At 41.7% G+C, this 21,491-nt stretch overlaps 1 protein-coding gene across 4 annotated transcripts in view; it reads left to right on the top strand.

Annotated features, from left to right (window-relative positions):
• Nucleotides 1–21,491, top strand: part of TULP4 (TUB like protein 4) — a 269,619-nt gene that overhangs the window by 43,848 nt on the left and 204,280 nt on the right. For 3 of the 4 annotated variants that reach the window (XM_039529683.1, XM_039529682.1, XM_039529684.1), the window contains one exon: nt 751–3,025. In XM_039529683.1, coding sequence (XP_039385617.1) covers nt 2,774–3,025 — 252 coding nt within the window. In that variant the 5' untranslated portion in view covers nt 751–2,773. Of the gene's footprint in view, nt 1–750; nt 3,026–21,491 lie in introns of those variants that run through there. The other variant, XM_039529686.1, reaches the window with a different exon arrangement.

The following is a 21,491-nucleotide window of genomic DNA, read 5'->3' as shown; positions in this document are numbered from 1 at the left end:
ACCAAAAAGAGGACAAAATTAGTGTTGACACAATAACTTTTAAGTGCATGTTAAACACATGCCTCTTATCTTATAGTTATGCTCATCTTCTATAAAACTGAATTTAATTGCTTGGTTCCCCCCCCCCCCCCAATTCAAATGTATATTTGTTTGGTAGCATCTGACCCTTTTCAATTCAAGAAATCAGTTGTCTTTAAAACCCATGAATATTTACCTGAAGTTCTAGGCATCCTGTTTGGGAATACTCAGACTTCCTGACATGTTTCAGTCTCAGTGGGATCAAATCACTCCTTCATTTTTTTGATGCAGATAAATGGAGTATTGCACTATGTAGTTTATTGTGTGTCTCTTACAGGTGATATCTTTTTAAAAACCCTACATCTGTCTCCTCTGCACTTACAAAAGAGGCATAGGATCTTTATTGTAAGAGTGGGAGTAACCTTGTTCTCTTCCTCCCCCCATCCCCATCCAAATTTCCCTTTTCCCCAACTGTGGTGCAGTGCAGTGTGCTGTGCAGTAGTTAATTGCTCCCTCTCCATTCCAGACCTGGTTGCATTTTATTAGATTTTGGATGTGTGTAGACTGTGGAAAATCTTTGTGATCCTTTGGAATGAAAAAAGCTATATACATATAAAATATTGAATCATCATGCTGAATCACTGCCACGATAGCTCTCATATATATCTCAAACTACATTGTTTTGCAGTCTTGTTTTTACACTGTCTTTTTTTTGTGTGCTTTGTTTTACAGAATTGGAAGAATCCAGGATGTCAAGGCTTTGAAAAATAGACATCTTATTAGACTACCATAGTGAAGCTGAAAAGGTAGATGCAGTTTCAAGTACCAGGTTGAGTGACCTAGTTGAGTGTACAGGTTGTGTACACTGTGTGTATGTATATACCCACATATTTCCATAGCCACACTGACTTGTTCTTGCATATTCCTGAGAGTTTCGCAATTGATGAAAATTAACTTAAGAACCAGATGGAGCAACTTGATAGCACAGGGATCAAGAGCCCATGGAAAGACACCTGCCACTAATGGTCTGCTTTCCACATGGTCTTCACGGGTGAAAAAGGTTTGCAGGAAGAGGAAGAAAGAACACCCTCTGCCACAGAACAAGCCTCACAAATACCTCCACAATCTAAAGGAATAATTGAGAGAGAGGCAGCGTGGGGAGGAAACTGACTTAGATATTGCAAAAGGAACAATGAACTGTCTTTGGCACATTTTTTGCATTGACCTCAGTAAACTGTAATTGAGTTTAATGTACTGGACTAATAAATAGTGACCATTTATTGTGTGGTAATGACTGGAAGAAAGTAAGTTTAGAAACAATGGGACAAGTTTGGGCATTGAACTGACAAACCTCATCCTCTGTATTGAGTTAACTGGGTCATCGAACATACTTTGTCCCTTCCTTTTTTTCCCTCTTTTTACTTAGTATGGTATAAACTCATAAATGTTATTCATCTAAAACAATCAGAACACAACGTATGTTTCCTTCATGTACAGCTGCAAATGTGGTCTTTTGGAACTATGAATCTGAGCTCTAGACAAGCCTCAAGAAGGAAGGAGTCCATCAAACAAGGAAAGAAAATATCTAGGGAAATAGTGAAACTGGGAAGTCAGATTTCTAGTGCTGTTCCTCTTTTTTTATTTGTTGATTATTTTTCTTCTTTCCTCGAATCCTAGAAGGTTTGCAAATGAGTGCTTTCTTGACATGCTTTAATTTTGGCACTTGTTTTTGCAGCAGGGTGAAAAGTCTGATTCTTTTGTAGCAGGAAAAAGGGAAAAGTAAAAGAAAAACAGCCTGACGTGCACTGCTATTCTGTAGGAGAGAGAATTTCATGGTTCACCTGAGGCAAACTTATCTGCTCTAAAAGCTTTAGAGGATTTTTGATTCTGCTAAATGAAAAGGGGTTTTCTTTTTCATGCCCGTGTGGCAGCGAGAATTGGGAAAGCAGGCGAGATAGCATGATAAAGAGTTCAGGTTGTGTTGGGTCTCTGGTGGAAAAAAGAGCTGCAATGAAAATAGGACTGTCTTTGGATTGCAAAAACCTTTGAATCCACCGAGTAGATTAGTACCGAGAGGGATTTCCCATCTGGCCTGGCACAGTGGTGCCTGCACAAGCTCGGATCTGTTGTTTCGCACGGTTTGTGTGCCTTTTTTTCCCTTTATGCAATCTTTCAGCTTTAGCAGCAGAAATTCGCTTGGCGGAGAAGTTATGCCAGAGGGCAGCTTGGGAAAGACGAATGTCATATATATCTACATGTATATGTGTGTGCGTGTTTAAATTTCTGCGACTGAACTTTTGAAGAAAATCTGACTGGAGGAAATCTTAAAGCCTTAAGTTACTTGAAATCTACACATTTGCAACTCTTTGTCTCTGGAATTGCATTACGCTAAACTGGAATCTCAGGCTGTATAAAGATTATATCAAATTGAGCAAAAAGACGACTTACCACTTCTTGAGCGCCTCTTATGAAGTAGCTGTTTCTCCAAAGGATAAGTGCACCCTCACTCTAATGACTCAAAGACAAAAGGAATCTGATTTTTTTTTTTAAGTGTTACTTTTTCTTAGCCAACTGCCATTGTCTTTTATAGAAGATTTTTTCACTATGCATTTGGTGGATATTTATAAACACTGATCCGTGTTCTCCCCTCTAGTGATCTATCCCAGGTCAGTCTTATCAATAAAAAAAAAAGATTTAAATTTTGTGCACTAGACATATTACTTTCTTATGTCAACAATTAAAGATAAAAAAAAGCATGTATGCAGCGGTGGAACATGGGCCTGTTCTTTGCAGCGATTCCAACATTCTCTGCCTCTCCTGGAAAGGTAGAGTTCCCAAAAGCGAGAAGGAGAAACCAGTGTGCAGGAGGAGGTACTATGAAGAAGGCTGGCTGGCAACAGGCAATGGCAGAGGAGTTGTCGGAGTGACTTTCACTTCCAGTCATTGTCGGAGAGACCGGAACACCCCTCAGAGAATCAACTTCAATCTGAGGGGCCACAACAGCGAGGTAAGGGAACTACATGTCACTTGTAAGGTTTGAATTCAAAGCTAGCCTTGGCAGCAGATGTTAAATAGAGGATGCAGCATTTCTGCTTAAAATTTGGCATGACACTGAAAAGGGTTGGAGACTTGGGGCCTGAACCAAATCCCATTGGAGTCAGTGGAAGACTTTCCAGTGACTTCAGTGGATTTTTGGATTAGGCCCATGGAAAGAAAAGGTCTTGGGACGCTGCAGGGAATGAATTTATTTTTATTTGCTCCTTTCTCCTCCTCTTCCCCCCAATATATTTTAATCCCTAGGCTAGTTCAATAAATAGATTGTGGTGGATTTAAAGGCTGTGGTAGTGGTGATTTACATAATGTTAAACTCTTGCTTAGCAGCCTAGTAAAAAGGAAAGCTATTGAGGATGGAGCTTGGCTCTCGCCTAGAAACTACAAACTGAAGTGCCCTGCAGCAGGCTTGAGTGAGAGATGACTGGGGACTTCACAAAACACCCAACTGGTGGTGGAAGATGGATGGGGTTGTCCAGAATCATGCGGAGATGTTTTGCGGTAATTTCATGTAATTCAAGGATGGAGAGTATCACCCTTACGCTAATGGCCCGGGATTTTTGCATTTATTTTTTGTTAAAGGGATATTTTTGGTTGGTAAAGTTGGGAATGCACAACTGAAACACCACTCTTTCTGGCACTTATTTGTGCCACTGCTTCCTGCCTCATGCAGTCCCTGCTGGGCAAATGGCATGGCATGGGCCACTGATACCCAAGGGTGGGTACTAAGAGTGGAGTGTAAAGTGTTGAGAGCTTTTGATTATAGATTAATCCTTGCTAGTAATCCATCTTTTTGATTAGGTAACAGCAGGAAGTGTCCACTGGATAATATCTGCTGGAATTGGAAACTCCACTCTTACAGTACAGTTCCACCTAACAAATTATTTCCTATATCTAAAATCCAAGAGAATCTACTATTTTAACTGTTCTTAGTGATACTTGTTAACTTTAGCTCTAATATGCACTGCTCTTTTGACAGAAGTGTCTTCAAAAATTGAACTCGCATAATCTTTTGTGCCTGTTATGTTGGAAGTCAAAGTGTGTAAAGGTGAATGACTGACTGTTTTTTTTAAAAAACAAGTTAAAAGATTGTAAATCATTAATACATGCAGAGATGGGGGCTGAACCTCCTCCTCCTCCTCCATTCTGAATTACTTCCCTTGGCCATTTTTCCTTTGTGTACTCAAGTGGCTGTGGTGGAGTATTTTCTTTCTGGGTCTCTGTGCTGCTTCACTTTGATTGTAGCTGTAGTAACAATAGCACATTCTCCCAGTTACCTGTAATTGGGCACTACAGTGTCTCACAAATAAAATTAACATATTTGCTTTGTAATTTTTCTGATTTGGGATCTTAAACGCGTTGGGCCTGGTTTGTCATTTGGTTTGTGCTTGTGCAAATAACGGCTGAGACCCCTGGTGCTGGAAATTGAGCAAATGACCAGGTTCTGGGAGTGCATAGAGTCCATAACTTTATTTCTATGTTTAGGGTTACAAAAGGGGGCAGAGCAGCATTAGAAGTGCCTGATCCTGACAGGAAACTGGGAAGAAAGTGGCTTTGGGCAGCTAGGATTCTGTTGATTCAGTGGCTGCCATTAGAAGCTCCTGCTGGCCTAGTACCTCGAATGCTAGTGTAATGAAAGCTGCCTCTCTGGGCTTGGCTGGCATGGGAACTTCTGTGCCAGATTTGCTGCATTTGGCCTTCTTTAATTTTACTCTATGGGAAAATGCTATTGAATTTCCTAGGGATAAAACCAATAGAGCTCTACAGAAATTATTCTAAAAAGCTATAGAATAGAATGGAGAAGGAGAACTTTTCTGTAGTAGGTTGTGGGGTTTTTTTTAGGGTTTTTTACCTAGCCTAGGAATATACTACTCTATTAAATTCTATGGGATGATTCAAAAATATCTATAGAAAATAACTTTTCTATCAAGTTAGACTTCTTTAGTTCCACTTTTTAAATAAATGAAATTGTTAAACAATGGAAATACCCAAAATAGTCACATCTTTAATGTACACTTTTGAAATATTTGGAATAAATTTTAATTGCAAGATTTTACTTCAGTGGCAATAAGTAGTATGAAACCTCCTGCAAAAGAGGTTTCCCAAGTGTACAAGTAGGATTGAGGGTACAATTTGTGACGTTAACCCTGCCTTGTGAAGTGTTTGGAAATCTCTCAGCTCCAAGATATTTTCGTTTTTTATGCTAGTATCTTTTCTCTTCCCTCCCTCTTACACAATGAGCTGACTGCTGATTTTGGAGGCGCATCCTACTTTGTATGTGTATCTCTAATTAAACCTACAACTGATGCACAAAGTGTGTGTGATAGGAATGGATTGACTTCAAGTTTAAGCCTCTTGTACATAGGCATAGTTATTTGATGACTGGGAATTCCCCTGTCCAGCCCTTTGGGTATCACCTTGTCCCTTGATGGTGGTGATAGATGTTTTTCTAGATACTCCCATTGGGATAAAGCTAGTGCTGTATGTCAAGTTTATTGTCTTCCTGACATGCACTGCTGCTTTTATAGTTCAGTGCATGATCATATTAATGTATGGATTCCTGTAATGAATAGAGTGTAGGAGGTGAAAACCTACATAGACAAATGCTATTGATTTGGGTATAATTAATTTCAACAATATATTATTGGCACAGCAAATGACCCTAAAGTTTCAATTCTGCTGCTTTTTATTTAGGGAGGGGAGTGTAGAGAAGGTAAATATAATAGTGTGCTTTGGGGGAGCACATGAGACCGTTGTTAAATGAATAGAGGAACTGGATGCCATTTCTGAGGTTTTTTAGATATTTTTGATGATCATTGAAAATGTTCATTTGAAAACCTGCTTTTTTTGTATCCAGTGTTCTCTTTCTGATTGTCCAAGCATTCCTGTTAGTGACGAGAGTGACTACCAGGGGAGAGTCTCCAGTAACAGGTTACTGTCGTGCATAGAGTGGTGGCTGATTAACTCACTGCTTAAATGACTCATGGAATCATACAACAATTGGGTATGGAAAGGCTCTTTGGTGTGAGCCGTAGCTGTGTTTTATACATTTTCTACTGCAAGGTAACTGGAGATTTAAAGGATAATTGTTAGAATTTGAAACTGCAGAGTGGCTGCCATCTTACTCTGACTAGCAATTACCGGTAATGTTTTTGCAGATGCATAAGAAAAAACTGTATAATGAATAGCCTGGTCCCATTTATTTTGTTGCAGAAGTCAGCATGTGCAAGTAGTCTGTTTTGTGACAGCTTTTGTTACCTTGGGGTAAAGGTTATGGGCCTGATTCTCACTTAGTCTAGGGATCCTTGACACCACTCTGGCACTACAAAGGGAACTTACAGTGGACATACATGTAATCTATTATAGAAACAGAAAGGAATTAATGGTGAGATTTTTCTGAAGTGCTCAGTGTTAACCTAACTCAGCTCCCATTGGCTCGTGGGAGTTTTACCGTTGACTTTGGTAGGAGCATTGTTAGGCCAGCTCTGAGCATTTCAGAAAATCCTACCCTTTTGTTTCTATAGTAAATTAAGGACCAAGGGGGAAATCCTGGCATCATTTAAGTCATTGGCAAAACTTCCATCGATTTCAGTGGGATATCACCCTAAGAGTCTGAAACGCACCAGGCTGAATATCCTTCACTTCCATTCTGACCACAGAGGCGCTGCTGTGGCTACTTGCTTTAAGGCAGGGGTCCCCAACGCAGTGCCTGCGGGCGCCATGGCGCCTGCAGGGGCATCTAAATGCGCCCGCATCCTGGCCGGCGGTCGAGCATCCGGCGAAATGCTGCCGAATTTCTGTGGCATTTCGGCGGCGACGCCTCTCGATGACGTCGTTTGTCAACAAACGACATCATCGAGAGGCGTCACCGCCAAAATGCCGCAGAAATTCGGCAGCATTTCGCCGGATGCTCCACTGCCGCCTCCAGACGAAAAGGTTGGGGACCACTGCTTTAAGGTGTGTCTACACACCAGTCAGGTGCATGCTTCAGCACAGGAAGACAGATGCATGCCAGCTCTGCTTGATCTAGCACACTAAAAATAGCAGTGTAGTGATGGTGGCTTGGGCTAGCCACCCAAGTATGTACTCCTGGGGTCGGGCAGGCTTGTACTCTGCGGCTAGCCTGTGCTGCTGTGGCCACATTGTTATTTTTAGTGTACTAGCTCGAGCAGAGCTAGCATGTGTCTGTCTGCTCACGCTGGGAAGCATGCTTACAGCTGATGCATGCCCTTGATGCATGCCATTGTGCCCGGTATAGGAGATGCTAGTGAATTTCCTTGCGTTCAGTAGTTCTTATGGTCTTTTAAAATAGTTTTGTATTGTGTGTACATTTTTCTTTTTCAAATATGCAAACTGCAGAGTGAATTTCAATGCATTTAGCAAAATGTTGTATGTTAACTAGCATTCCAGTGTGATAGAACTTTAAAACATAGTGAGGATAAGAATATGCCCATGCAGTGAATCCAGACCACATGTTAAATACCTTACACTTTTGTTAATCAAAAATTGCTGTTTGTGTTCAGTAAAGTAGAGCAACTCATTTGTTTTCATTCCTTTTCAAAATATCAGAAGTAATTAACTTCACATGAGAGGCTTTAACTCGGTGTTAAAATTTTAGTTTAAAAAGATAACTGCACCTGTTTTCTCACCTCAGCGGTTTGAGAATTAGTAGAGAATCCCCGCTCAGCGGGACTGTAGAGTGAAATGTATTTTCATATTTAGATTTTAAAGAGAGACGCTCAATTTTTAAAAAGAGTTGACTTAAATCTTGCTTCATATATTATGTCTCCCCTTGAGTCCCTAGCCATTTTTTATGGCTTTAGAATCACGTTTTCCCAATTAAAAATAACCTCTGTCCCCTTTTGCTGCTTGAAGGACCAAACAGAAAGGAAACTGACTCTTCCCAAAGGGCTGTTTCATGCACAAAGTAAATAAACTGAAAATGAGAGGAAAATAGTTTTTTCTGCAGTTATTCAGTGTTAGTAATTACAAGTGTTATTTTAATCTATTGTTACCAATGTTAGACCAGAATGTAATTTTTAACTTGTCCTTTTGAAATTAGAGTTGGCATTTTTGAGCCCAAGCGTTAGTCCTGTTACTAAAAAGAAAAGATGACACAGTTTTTAACTCTTGACAGGGTCGATGGTCAGTACCAATCCTAACCTGCAAATAGTGATAGAACAGTTCTAGGATGTGAATAGTGAGGGAGGAAGTGGGGAGGAGCCATAGGGCTGCCTTATGGCTCTTGAAGTCTCAGATGTGCGGCAGGGGCATAAGGAAGGTCTCTCCTTCACCAGCAGCTCATTCCTGGAGCTATTTTGGCTTAGCAGGAGAGAGGCAGAGACAGAGTACTTCTGGGACTAAGGGGGTGGAGAGGGAACTTGTAGGGGAGCAGCTCAAGTGTCTGACCTGACACTGGAGGTGGGCACGGTGGCCTTTCTGGTGTGACCAGTAGTGCTGTGCTTGCACTCAGGAGGGATGAGTTCTGGGATTGTAGTCAAGAGAGAGAAGGGGATCCCTGAGCCTTCTCCATGCCGTGCACCTTGCTGGGGAGCCACAGTCTGACTGGAATGTTTTTAATGTTTTAAACTCAGTATTAAAGCACATTAGAAACTGTTTTCATTCTCTTCTGTCGAGTTTCCATGCTGCCGGTGTCACCTGGGCCGATGCTCTTTCTTCTCAGCAAGCTGGCCTCCCTGGTAATGAGCTTGGACTTGCTCATTGCACTTGCAACAGATACTTTTCAAAGCCCTTTTATTAGGAGAGTTAACTTGTGCTCTGTTCATTTTCTCCCACGCCAATTGTTAAATAGCTCAGCACCGATCCTGTTATTCCCCGTTCCCACCCCCAGAGAGCAGCACGTGAACGACAGGGACCTGGCCCAATCCCTTCTTCTTCATCTCTTGTCCAGTGTGACACCCTCCAAGTGTCGTTTCCCCTCCTGTCTACTTTGACCTCTTCTTGAGTCATGGTCAGCTTTTGCCTTTCAGTCCCCTTCAAAAAATTCTTCCCCCATTACTCTCGCCCTGCATGTTAACATCTCTACAGCTTCCCTTTGCCTATTTCCCTTAGCCCCTCCATAAACTCTGTATCTCTCATTGTTAGGGGGCTTATTCCATCACCCTCTCACTTCCCTGGCCCTTCTCGCATGAAGAGAGAGCAACAATACCTGAAGTCCAAAGGTGCAAACAATTCGATGTTTATTGGGGTGAACTTCCAGCAAGCATGATTCCAGTTTCCTTCCTTAGTGTCCCCCTTCCCGGCTCTGACACCACAGAGCCTGGCCTGTGCCCCTGTTCCTGCTCCCATTCCCTGTTCCCATTCCCTCCTTAGCAAAACATGATTCCAATTCCGCCACCCCCATTCCCTGTTCCCATTCCCCCCCTTACTTCCTGATTGACTGCAGACTATATAGTAAAACTTGAGTTCTGCTTAGCTTACCTTAACCAATCATTTTACTGAAATTTAACTAACCAATCCTGACACATTGTAACATGGCTATTTAACCAATTATATCCCACCACCTTAATTGGTTTACACCCAACAAAATTAATTATACAGCAGACAGAAACAATCACAGAACCAGGCAGAGATTATACAGACAAACAATTGGGAAGTGGAGAGTACAGTGATAGAACAGTACAGAAATGAGGATTTCACATCCCAGCTATTGATAAGTGAGTTCTTGCCAGACAGGATGCTATCAAACTAAGTTTCCTTTTACATCTTCTAGGCTCTTCCCTTTCTCTGGAGGTGATAGGAATATCAGGACAGGATTGTGTTCCTAACAGCCCAATAGCACCTTATTTTGGTGTGACTAGTTTGGAATGTAAGGATGTGACCATACGTTTCCCAGTTTATGGCTGGCCTCTGCTGCTTAGCCGAAGGCCTTAGCCTAAGAACCAGGCCTCAGACTGTCACAGTGAGAGAAGGCCCTTACACATACAGAGAGTGATTTTGATTCTTTCTTTTCTATCTCTATAACTAGCTAAGTGATAAGAATACACCTACATTCTTAAAGTATAGGCCTTTGCGGACAGGCCTGAATATCTATATCCTAACACTCACCTCTTCCCTCTGCAAGTTCAGATGTTTTCTGGCTGCTACTGACACCCCCAGGGATTTGGAGAGGGGTAACTAGTGGTGTTCCCCAAGGGTCAGTCCTCGGACCAATCCTATTCAATTTATTCATAAATGATCTGGAGAAAGGGGTAAACAGTGAGGTGGCCAAGTTTGCAGATGATACTAAACTTCTCAAGATAGTTAAGACCAAAGCAGATTGTGAAGATCTTCAAAAAGATCTCACAAAACTAAGTGATTGGGCAACATAATGGCAAATGAAATTTAATGTGGATAAATGTAAAGTAATGCACATTGGAAAAAACCCCAACTATACATACAACATGATGGGGGCTAATTTAGCTACAACGAGTCAGGAAAAAGATATTGGCGTCATCATGGATAGTTCTCTGAAGATGTCCACGCAGTGTGCAGAGGCGGTCAAAAAAGCAAACAGGATGTTAGGAATCATTAAAAAGGTGATAGAGAATAAGACTGAGAATATATTATTGCCCTTATATAAATCCATGGTACGCCCACATCTCGAATACTGTGTACAGATGTGGTCTCCTCACCTCAAAAAAGATATTCTAGCACTAGAAAAGGTTCAGAAAAGGGCAACTAAAATGATTAGGGGTTTAGAGAGGGTCCCATACAAGGAAAGATTAAAGAGGCTAGGACTCTTCAGCTTGGAAAAGAGAAGACTAAGGGGGGACATGATAGAGGTATATAAAATCATGAGTGATGTTGAGAAAGTGGATAAGGAAAAGTTATTTACTTATTCCCATAATACAAGAACTAGGGGTCACCAAATGAAATTAATAGGCAACAGGTTTAAAACAAATAAAAGGAAGTTCTTCTTCACGCAGCGCACAGTCAACTTGTGGAACTCCTTACCTGAGGAGGTTGTGAAGGCTAGGACTATAACAATGTTTAAAAGGGGACTGGATAAATTCATGGTGGCTAAGTCCATAAATGGCTATTAGCCAGAATGGGTAAGAATGGTGTCCCTATCCTCTGTTCGTCAGAGGATGGAGATGGATGGCAGGAGAGAGATCACTTGATCATTGCCTGTTAGATTCACTCCCTCTGGGGCACCTGGCATTGGCCACTGTCGGTAGACAGATACTGGGCTAGATGGACCTTTGGTCTGACCCGGTACGGCCTTTCTTATGTTCTCTTTTGAGGAACATAGAGCCAATTCTCTCTGTATATTGATAGTATCCTCTTTAGCGTGGAGCTTAAGACTATAGTCACACCAGTAAGGATCACTGGTGGAAAAGAATCCAAGGAGAGAGTTTATATAATTTAGGAATAGGATTATCAGGTATTAGAAATAACTGTGTTTTTAAGAAGGTTGACATTGTCCCTTTAGATTTCACTGTGCAGTAGTGTTGTTAAAAAGTTCTTATTGGCAGATAATGGATTCTGCTTAAATAAGAACTTTAGAACTAGAGTCAGACTCAACAGATTTTCCATAATGAACTTGAAACCTTTGTCCACATCTGATTGTTGAAATATACATATTGTACCTTTTAAGATTTCGGTGCCTGGAGGTTTTTTCTATCACGTATAGGGCAATGAAGATTTGTTACCGGGGAAATATACGTTATTTGTCATGGATGGTCTAATGTATTAAAAGAAAATGAACTTGTTTGTTTGAAGGCGGCTTATTAGGGAGCCAGCTATAAAACTAGCAAGATTGCTACCAGATCGCTGCAATGTTGGCGCTCAGAATTTTTATGATAAAGGTCACTTCTAACCTCCTCATGTAACTTTGTCTTGAATATAAATATACACCAAATATATTGAGCATTCAAATGGCAGAGGAATGAGGTTTATGAGCTATGGTAATTATTAAGATAATGGATAAGATGCCCATTAAAAACTATAAACACTTCACAATGTAATTGCAAAGTAATTGCCTGTCAAGTATAGCGGGATTATTCTAGGACAGACAGAAAATTTATAGACACTTGTCTCTGGGCAACCGGCAACTGACTTCTGACAACATCTTTATACGCATGTTTAAACTTCTTGGAGAGAGATAAATATTATATTTGGTTTAGGTACTGCTTTAAACAAAAATAGCCTTCCTTTTTAGACTCCCAAAAATGGGCAAAAAGAGAGGATTGAATCAAAGAAACTAGTGTTTTCATTTGTTTGTGGACATTCACAATCAAGTTGCAGTTTTAACTGTAAAAATTGAATCAAGATACTCCAGTTGGAATTACCTGCCAAAAGACTATCTTGTAGGAAATAACGCCCTTTATTATATTTCTCCATCCTTTCCATGTTAAGGAGATGAAATGTGCTGTAGAAATAAAATAAGCATGGTGTTGATTATTGTATACTGGGACAAATTTTGCTCTGTTACCCAGCATAAATCCCAGTACTTTCCAAAGAGTTATTTCAGATTTACGCCAGTTTTATTGAGAGTAAAATTTGGCCTGCTTATTATAAATATTTTTTTATTATAAAACAAATTAGTATGTAGAGTGACAGACTAGATTAGAGTAGTGTATAGTCAGATTACTAAAGTCTCCATGATATAAATAGCACACCCAGTTAAGCCGTGGCAAAATGTAACACAGCTCCCTTAGACAACTAGGCTATTAAACTATGGGTATGTCTACACTACAAAATTAGGTCGATTTTTATAAACCGATTTTATACAGTTGATTGTGTATGTCCACACTAAGTGCATTAAGTTGGCGGAGTGCATCCTCACTACCATGGCTAGCATCGACTTACAGAGTGGTGCACTGTGGGTAACTATCCCACAGTTCCCGCAGTCTCCGCTGCCCATTGGAATTCTGGGTTAAGTGTCCAATGCCTGATGGGGCAAAAACATTGTCGTGGGTGGTTTTGGGTACATGTCGTCAGGTCCCCCTCCCTCCCTCTGTGAAAGCAATGGCATACAATTAATTCTCGCCTTTTTTCCTGGGTTACCCGTGCAGATGCCATACCACGGCAAGCATAGAGCCCGCTCAGCTCACCGTCACCGTACGTCTCCTGGGTGTTGCTGGCAGACGCGGTATAGCATTGCTACACAGCAGCAGCTCCTTGCCTTCACGGCAGATGGTGCAGTAGGACTGATAGCCATTGTATGTCTCCTGGGTGCTCCTGGCAGACCTTGGTGAGGTCGATCAGGGGCGCCTGGACAGATATGGCTATCCTCTTCCTAGAGCACCGAATGGCAGCCAGAGACTCCAGGTCATTCTCTTCTTTAAGTTTCATCTCATGGAGATTCAGTCCTGCCTGGAATATCATGCGAACTGGAGGCTTCTGCCTCAGGCTGCTCTCCCAGCTGGCAGCACCACACGGTTGCGCCTACCCCTTGCTCCCATGGCTCATGAAGCCTGGACAGTAGTAAGGAGCAGTTCAACTATAGGCTGAGCAAGTGCAGAATGGTGGTAGAATGTGCCTTTGGACGTTGAAAAGCTCTCTGGCAATGTTTGCTGTCTAGGTTAGACCTCAGCGCAACCAACATTCCCATTGTTATTGCTGCTTGCTGTGTGCTCTGTAATATCTGTGAGAGTAAGGGGGAGACGTTTATGGCGGGGTGGGAGGTTGAGGCATATCTCCTGGTGTCCGATTTTGGGCAGCCATACACCAGGGCGATTAAAAGAGCACAGCGCTGCGCATCAGAGAGGCTTTGAAAACCAGTTTTCAACTGGCGAGGCTACGGTGTGACAGTTGTGTGTGTTTCTCTTTGATGCAAACCCACCCCCTTTGTTGATTTTAATTCCCTGTAAGTCAGTCACCCTCCCCCTTTGAAAATAAAGTAACTATTGTTTTGAAACCATGCATTCTTTCTTTATTAATAAAAAAAAATGAGATAATGGACAAGGTAGTCCAGGTGGGGTGGGGGAGGAGGGAAGGACAAGGCCACATTGCTTATTGTAGCCACTCTAAAAATCAAACTGTTTGAATGACAGCCTTCTGTTGCTTGGGCCATCCTCTGGAGTGGAGTGGTTGGGTTCCCGGAGCCTCCCTTGCCCCCTGCGTTCTTGGGTGTCTGGGTGAGAAGGCTATGAAACATGGAGAGGAGGGTAGGCGGTTATACAGTGGATGCAGTGGGGGTCTGTGCTCTTGTTGGATTTCCTGCAGCCCCAACAGACGCTTCATCATGTCTGTTTGCTCCCCCAACAGACGTTTCATCATATCCGTTTGCTCTCCTGTTAGCCTCAGCATCATGTTCTGCCTCCGCTCTTTGCACTTACTTAATTCTTTCCCGGCCTCTTCCACTGAATGCTTCCATGCATTAAGCTGTGCCCTATCAGTGCGGGTGGACTGCATGAGCTTGGAAAACATCTCATTGCGAGTGTGTGTTTCTCACCTTGTAATCTTTGATAACGTCAGGGACGAGATGATAGAGGGGAGCGTAGAAACATTCTACGCACTATGATTCTGGGGGGACTGCATGGTCACCTGTGCTGCTGAGTTAGTCACGCTGACCAAACAGAAAATGAAATTCAAATTTCCTGGGGCTTTTCTTGTGTACCTGGTTAGCGCATCGGAGCTCAAAGTGCTGTCCAGAGCAGTAACAATGAAGCACTCTGGGATAGCTCCTGGAGGCCAATACCGTCGATTTGTGTCCACACTACTCCAAATTCGACCCAGCAAGGTTGATTTTAGCGCCACTCCCCTCGCCGGGGATGAGTACAGAAATCGATTTTAAGAGTCCTTTAAGTCGACGGAATGAGGTTGGTTGTGTGGACGCATTCATATTAAAATTGACCTAACCTGGCTAAATTTGACCTAACCCCGTAGAGTAGACCAGGGCTATATGTACTAAAGAATCAAATTTCTGCTGATTAAATAGTTCCAAATTTGGCTTTGTTACAATAATATTTATTCTTATCTGTATTACAGTAGTGGCTTGAGGCGCCATTGTATCAAGCACTATAACAGTTCTTGTTTATAGAGAGAGACAGGGTGGCTGAGGTAATATCTTCTATTGGACCAACTTCTGTTGGTGAGAGAGACAAGCTTTTGAGCATACACAGAGCTCTTCTCCAGGTTTGGAAAAGGCACTCAGGCCAGGTCTACGCTAAAAAGTAGGGTTGACCCAGTCATGTCAGTCAGGGTTGTGAAAAATCCACACCCCGGAGCGATGTTGTCGTTAAGCCAACCTAACCTCTGGTGTAGACAACTGCCTCTTGGAGAGGTGGATTAGCTACAGTAACGGGAGAACCTTTCCTGTCGTAATGAGTGTCTACACTGAAGTGCTACAGCAGTACAGTTGTGCTCTGCTGCTGTAGCCATTTAAGTGTAGATATAACCTCAGTGTCACAGCTAAACACAAGGTGTAACAGATTGTTTAGCATGAGTAGTTAATGCATATTGTAAGTGACCATTCAAGATGAAGTGGCCAGTTAGCACTTCTGCAGTTATGTGACAAAAGAGGAAGGTTAGTGGGTTGCTGCTTGTTGTAATAAGCCAAAAATCTAGTTTATATAGTCAGTGACTTATGTATTAGAGTCTCTGTACTGCCAATTTGAGATGTGATTTATCTATTTTTATTTTGTCAATGCATGTATTCCCATTGCTTCCCTTTAGCTCTTTTAGACTAGAAGTTTCCATCATTGTTAATCTTCCTATAACTTTGATACTTAATATTTAATGTGACAATAGATAAAATCTTCACATATTACTAAAGAAAAAAATTAAAAATCTGATCAAAGCCAGTTAATGTGGCACTTTCTTGTATTAGAAAAATTAACCGTGTAAATAAGCAATATACAAATAGATTGAAAATGGACAGCTGTTGAAAGGGTTAAGTTAAATAAGTCTGTACTACAGAGAAATAAACTAATGATGAATTAAATGAATATGTCTATCTGGGGACTTCAAGTAGTTCTGATATGGAGTTTCAAAGAATGATGGATTTATTATACAGTTAATGCTCTCCTCCCCTTATGGATGTTATGGAGTACACTATACAAAACATGGGAGTACCACTCCCATTCATTTCTCCAGAGTGAGAATGGCCACCAGGAACAGTTCAGTTAAATGACACTAATATAACAAGAACTCACCAGCTATTTTGGCTTAAGGACAGAAGGTGTGATCGGGAAACACAGAGGGTGTGTGTGCACGGTATTCAGCTCTCCAATGAAACAATAAGAGAGAAGCAGCTGGAGACAAAAAGTAGAACAGCAATTGATAATAGGGATTGTGTAAAACCAGCCACCCCATCCATTCCTTTTCCCTAAACTTTTCTCTGCAAAACAAATGTTTATGTTGTGTTGTGGTAGTGTCTAGGGGCCAGAGCCTTATTGTGCTAGGTGCTATACAAACATGTAACAAAAAGATGATCCCTGTTCCTAAGGGCTTCCAATCGCTGTTGAATATTTCAATACCTTCCCTTGTTCTTCTGGCTGATGATTTTGCCTCTCATTCCTTTACTTCCTCCCACCCCATTCCCACTCTCATTTGTTCTCACTGTCTTAGCATGTGCTTCCTCCTAGCTCCCCCATGTTCTGCCTTTGTTATTCCTCTTTTTCATTGGCTTGTTCTCTCCTGCTCCTTACCCATGTGCTTTTTGCTAAGCACAAAGTGAGGGAGTGTTGAGAAGAACACAACACTTGTGCTTATTCCATGTGCTTTAATGCTATTGGCAGCATGTTGTGGCAAAAGCACAGAAGGGTCACATTAAAATCAGTAGTGAGGTGTGGCATTAGACATGGGCATCAGCCTGCAATACTGAAAGAAAAGGTTTTTCTTTCCTTTTTTTGGTAATACCTGTATTTTAGCTTGTTCAGCAGGTATATTAAGAAAGAAGAATTTATCTTTTGTAATACTGATGGCTGTACGTGCATTTTCCAGTATTATTTTTTCTAACATCAGGAAAGAATAGTACTACTTTTCCCATCTTTACTGCTTTAAAGATGCATAATAATAGTTCAGGCAAAACTAGAGACTGTAAGTGCACTCAAGGTGAAGATTACCACCATACAGTAGTAGCCTTTTGCCATCTCAGTGGTGACATTTTATATCAAGATAGTTCTTTCTAGTGAGGCTTTTATATTGAAGCATCTTGAAAAGTGCAAATAAATTAAGAAGCAAATATCTCCTTTCTGAAAATTGTAAGATATAGATTTTAATAGCTGTTTTAAAAAAATTCAAACTCCAGGACATCCAAAAACTGAAGTGTCTTGGTCAAAGTATTTGTATCAAAGCCCTGCCTCCTCTATATGGGTGACATTTTAAGGCTACTTATAGCTTATAGAAATCAACATTTCCTAACAGATACTATAGAATCATAGAATAGCAGGGTTGGAAGGGACCTCAGGAGGTCATCTAGTCCAACTCCCTGCTCAAAGCAGGACCAATCCCCAACTAAATCATCCCAGCCAGGGCTGTGTCAAGCCTGACCTTAAAAACCTCTAAGGAAGGAGATTCCACCACCTCCTTAGATAACGCATTTCAGTGCTTCACCACCCAACCTAAACCTCCCCCACTGCAACTTGAGACCATTACTCCTTGTTCTGTCATCTGGTACCACTGAGAACAATCTAGATCCATCCTCTTTGGCGCCCCCTTTAGGTAGTCGAAAGCAGCTATCAAATCCCTCCTCATTCTTCTCTTCTGTAGACTAAACAATCCCAGTTCCCTCAGCCTCTCCTCATAAGTCATGTTCTCCAGCCCCCTAATCATTTTCGTTGCCCTCCGCTAGACTCTTCCCAATTTTTCCACATCCTTCTTGTAGTATGGGGCGCAAAACTGGACACAGTACTCCAGATGAGGCCTCACCAATGCCGAATAGAGGGGAATGATGACGTCCCTTGATCTGCTGGCAATGCCCCTACTTATACAGCCCAAGATGCTGTTAGCCTTCTTGGCAACGAGGGCACACTGTAGACTCATATCCAGCTTTTCGTCCACTGTAACCGCTAAGTCCTTTTTGCAGAGTTGCTGCCTAGCCATTCGGTCCCCATGCAGCAGTATGGGAGAGAACAGTTGTTTCCTATTCTGTATGCCAGGGAAAAGGGAGGCACTCTGGTTTTTCAGGTACTACTGTATAAGAACAGTGGGCAAACATATTTTTAATGGTGAACTGCATTTACTGTTGCTGGGACTTATTCAATTAGATGTCTTGCTAAATCAGTCTGCAGGAATCTAATACTTGTATATTAGGCTTTAATGTTAATTCCCTCCCACCTCCCGCAAAGATACAATGCTTTATTATTACTGGATTTTCAACTGCATTTATACATCGAAAAGAAAAAACCCTACTTCTTAAAATGGGATTGATTCCCATTTATAGGATAATTGGGTTATGAACATCACTGTTTGTATTTATAAACTTTGACTTAAATCCAAAAAGTTGACCAAGTAAAAAGCTCAGGGGGAGAGAATGACTTTGGTCCAGCAGCTTTAGAAATATAGCAACCACTCTTCCATGTAAAATACAGAGATTGCTCATTTTTCTTAGAGTGCTGTCGGAGTTGTAATAGAGATGAGATTTCATCTTGAAGAATGACCAAGGTATGGTTGTTTATCTCTGTGTTGATAGTGTACTTCATCCTTAAAATGGCACTAGGGAGTCTTGTGGCCTAGTCTAGATCCTGAATGTTGTGATTAAATAATAAATCAATTTAATGGATTTAAGAGGATTTTTTCCATACCTTGAACTTTGGAGTCTATGCAGTTATAAAAACATCTGCTTCTAAACTTTGCTGAACCTAAGGTGAATTGTTAAATGTTTTACTTTAAAAACAAAACAACCCCCACCCCACCAAAACAAACCACACCCAAGTGATTGGCAAGGGAAAGAAGGGGGGAGATTTTGTCTGTGAGAGAGAGAGAGAGAGATGGGGTTTTGGTTTTGTTCATTTTATAATGTGCAAAGCAGGCCTCAAATGTGAAGGTTGAAAGGTTCCCCCCCCTACTTTTTTTTTTTTTTTTTTTTTTTAAGTATTAGAAATTTAGGTTCTGTCAATGTAAAGGACACTTCTGTACTCATGGTCTAATCGCCGCACTATACAATAAGCATCATGAAGCCACTCTGAATGGGGTATAGAAAGTTTCATTCGAAACATCAGTTTTAGAACATTATAACTACATATGGAGCACTCCCGGTCCTTTTGATACACTCAGATATTGCTAGATTTGGAACCTAAAAGCTCCATACTGGAAAATCAAATAGAGTTGATTCATTTTTTCTTCCTACCTGTCTAGTTTAGTGTGGTTGACTTGTCATGCCGCTGCTCGCTTCCCCAGGATCTGATATGGTGTTGTCCAGCTCTTTGCTGCTGCTTTTCTGTGGTCTGGATTCTTCTAGGACCAAGTTCTCATCTGGTTGTCCTTCCATGACACTAGGCCATGGTCATCTGAACCCAGCCAGGTTAAGGCAAATTTCTTTCATTGCTTGTCCGATTGGAGGACGATGACTCCTGTAGCCTTCTTCATGATAGGATGGCTAAACTTGGCAATAACGAGAGTCTGCAAATCCATGGATATCGGCTTTATATCTGCAGACCATTTTTGTGGATCGGATGCGGATACAAATTTTTTTATCTGCCCAGGGCTCCAACAATAACCTCTCCAAATAAATTTCCCAAGTCACACTAAACAAGTTACTGAACTCCATTTTTGTTCGCTTATGGCCTGATCCAAAGCCCACTGAAGTCAATGGAAAGACTCCCCTTTACCTCAGTGGGGTTTGGCTCATATCCCAGGTAGAAGGGAAGAATAATACCCTCCTCTACAGGAATTGCAGTGTGAAATTCTATGGCCTTTTTTTTGTGCAGAATGTCAGATAAATTATCATAACTGTGTTCATTCTGGCCGTAAAAGCCTATGAAGCAAGAATAGCCTTACAAATCTTTTTACCGGAGGAGTATAACTACTACAAAGAAAGGTAAAACTACTGCAGCACCTTGTGTATGCAAATAAGAAAAGTTTTAATTACTTTTCTCCAATAGGAGGCATTACAAAAAAGTGTTAATAATGGGTCTTATTCCCCTCATATCTACCCTTTTCCCCAAAAAGACACTATGGGCTACTGGAGAATTGGTAGGATTATGACAACAGCGATGCCATGAAATGCCAGAGCAATTGAGAGAGATTCTGCAGCCGCATTCTCCAAATACTCCACTGGTACTGAGCATGCTCTAGCCTCAGTTCCGCCGTGTGGCCAGAGTGCATGTACTATTTCCATGGAGCAACAGAGTAGGCTGCAGGGGCTGAGAAGGACTTTACCCACAATTGCCCCTCGCTTGACCTAGAAGCCACTATGGTGCCAGGCACTGGAACTGAGAACAAAGCGGCTGTCTTCTGTACTCTCAGTGCTTCTGATGCTGGTGCTACAGCAACCTGGAGGACGCTAAGTGATTGTAATACAGAGGGATGGGGAGAGGGGAAGCGATGCAGGATAAGAGGGAGGGAGGAGGAATAAGAGCCAGGAAGAGGGGGAGGTACAGGTGCAAGGGCAGGAGCCAGGGGAAGGATAGGAGTCAGGGAGGGCAGGAGCAGGATTCAGGCAGAAGTAGAAGATGGACAGGAATGTGGGGTATAGCAGCAAGGGAGCGGATAGGGACAGGAACTGCCTGGGATCAGGGGAAGGCACAGGGAGAGGAGCTGTTGTGGGGATGTGTACAGGGAGAGGCAGGAGCGTGTATAACCACTAGAGAACAGTTCTCTACGGGACCTGGAATTGAACCCATTGTTTCTGAGTCTCGATGTTCCTTTGATGTCTGTCAAATAGCTGTGAAATCCACTGGCAGTGTGTCACTCCCCCCCCCCCTCCCCCTTGTGAATGGTCTGTATAGAAAATGACAGTACTGCCCCCAGTTTCCCTGTTAGGTCAAGTGGTAGAGGGACTGTATGGTTGATTTAGAGCCATGGTTCTCAGCCTTTCTAGACGACTGTATCCCTTTCAGGAGTCTGATTTGTCTTGCGTACCCCCAAGTTTTACCTCACTTAAAAACTACAACTTCAGCGTCCTTAGCATGCTTGCATGCACCAGTAATTACATAAAATGCATGTCTAATACAGTGCGTGTATGCTTGTTATGTTATCATATAGTCTATAGAGCAGTATAAAAAAGTCGTATGAAATTTTAGTTTGTACTGGCTTCGCTAGTGCATTTTATGTAGCCTGTTGTAAAACTAGGCAAATGTCTAGATGAGTTGACATACCCCCTGGAAGACCTTTGTGTACCCCCAGGGGTACGCATACCCCTGGTTGAGAACCATTGATCTCAGCCCTGCTAATGATTTATGTGGTGGTCAGCATGTTCCACATGATAGGATTTTTTTTTTTTCAATTTCAAGTTTTTAAAAACATAAGAAATTTCATTAAAACAGCCACATTAAAAGAATATTAAGGCTGCAAGTCGAGCACACAAAACA

The sequence above is a fragment of the Mauremys reevesii genome, linkage group 3 (assembly GCF_016161935.1).
Source record: "Mauremys reevesii isolate NIE-2019 linkage group 3, ASM1616193v1, whole genome shotgun sequence".
NCBI lineage: Eukaryota > Metazoa > Chordata > Testudines > Geoemydidae > Mauremys > Mauremys reevesii.
This window is presented reverse-complemented; position numbering and strand designations above follow the sequence as displayed.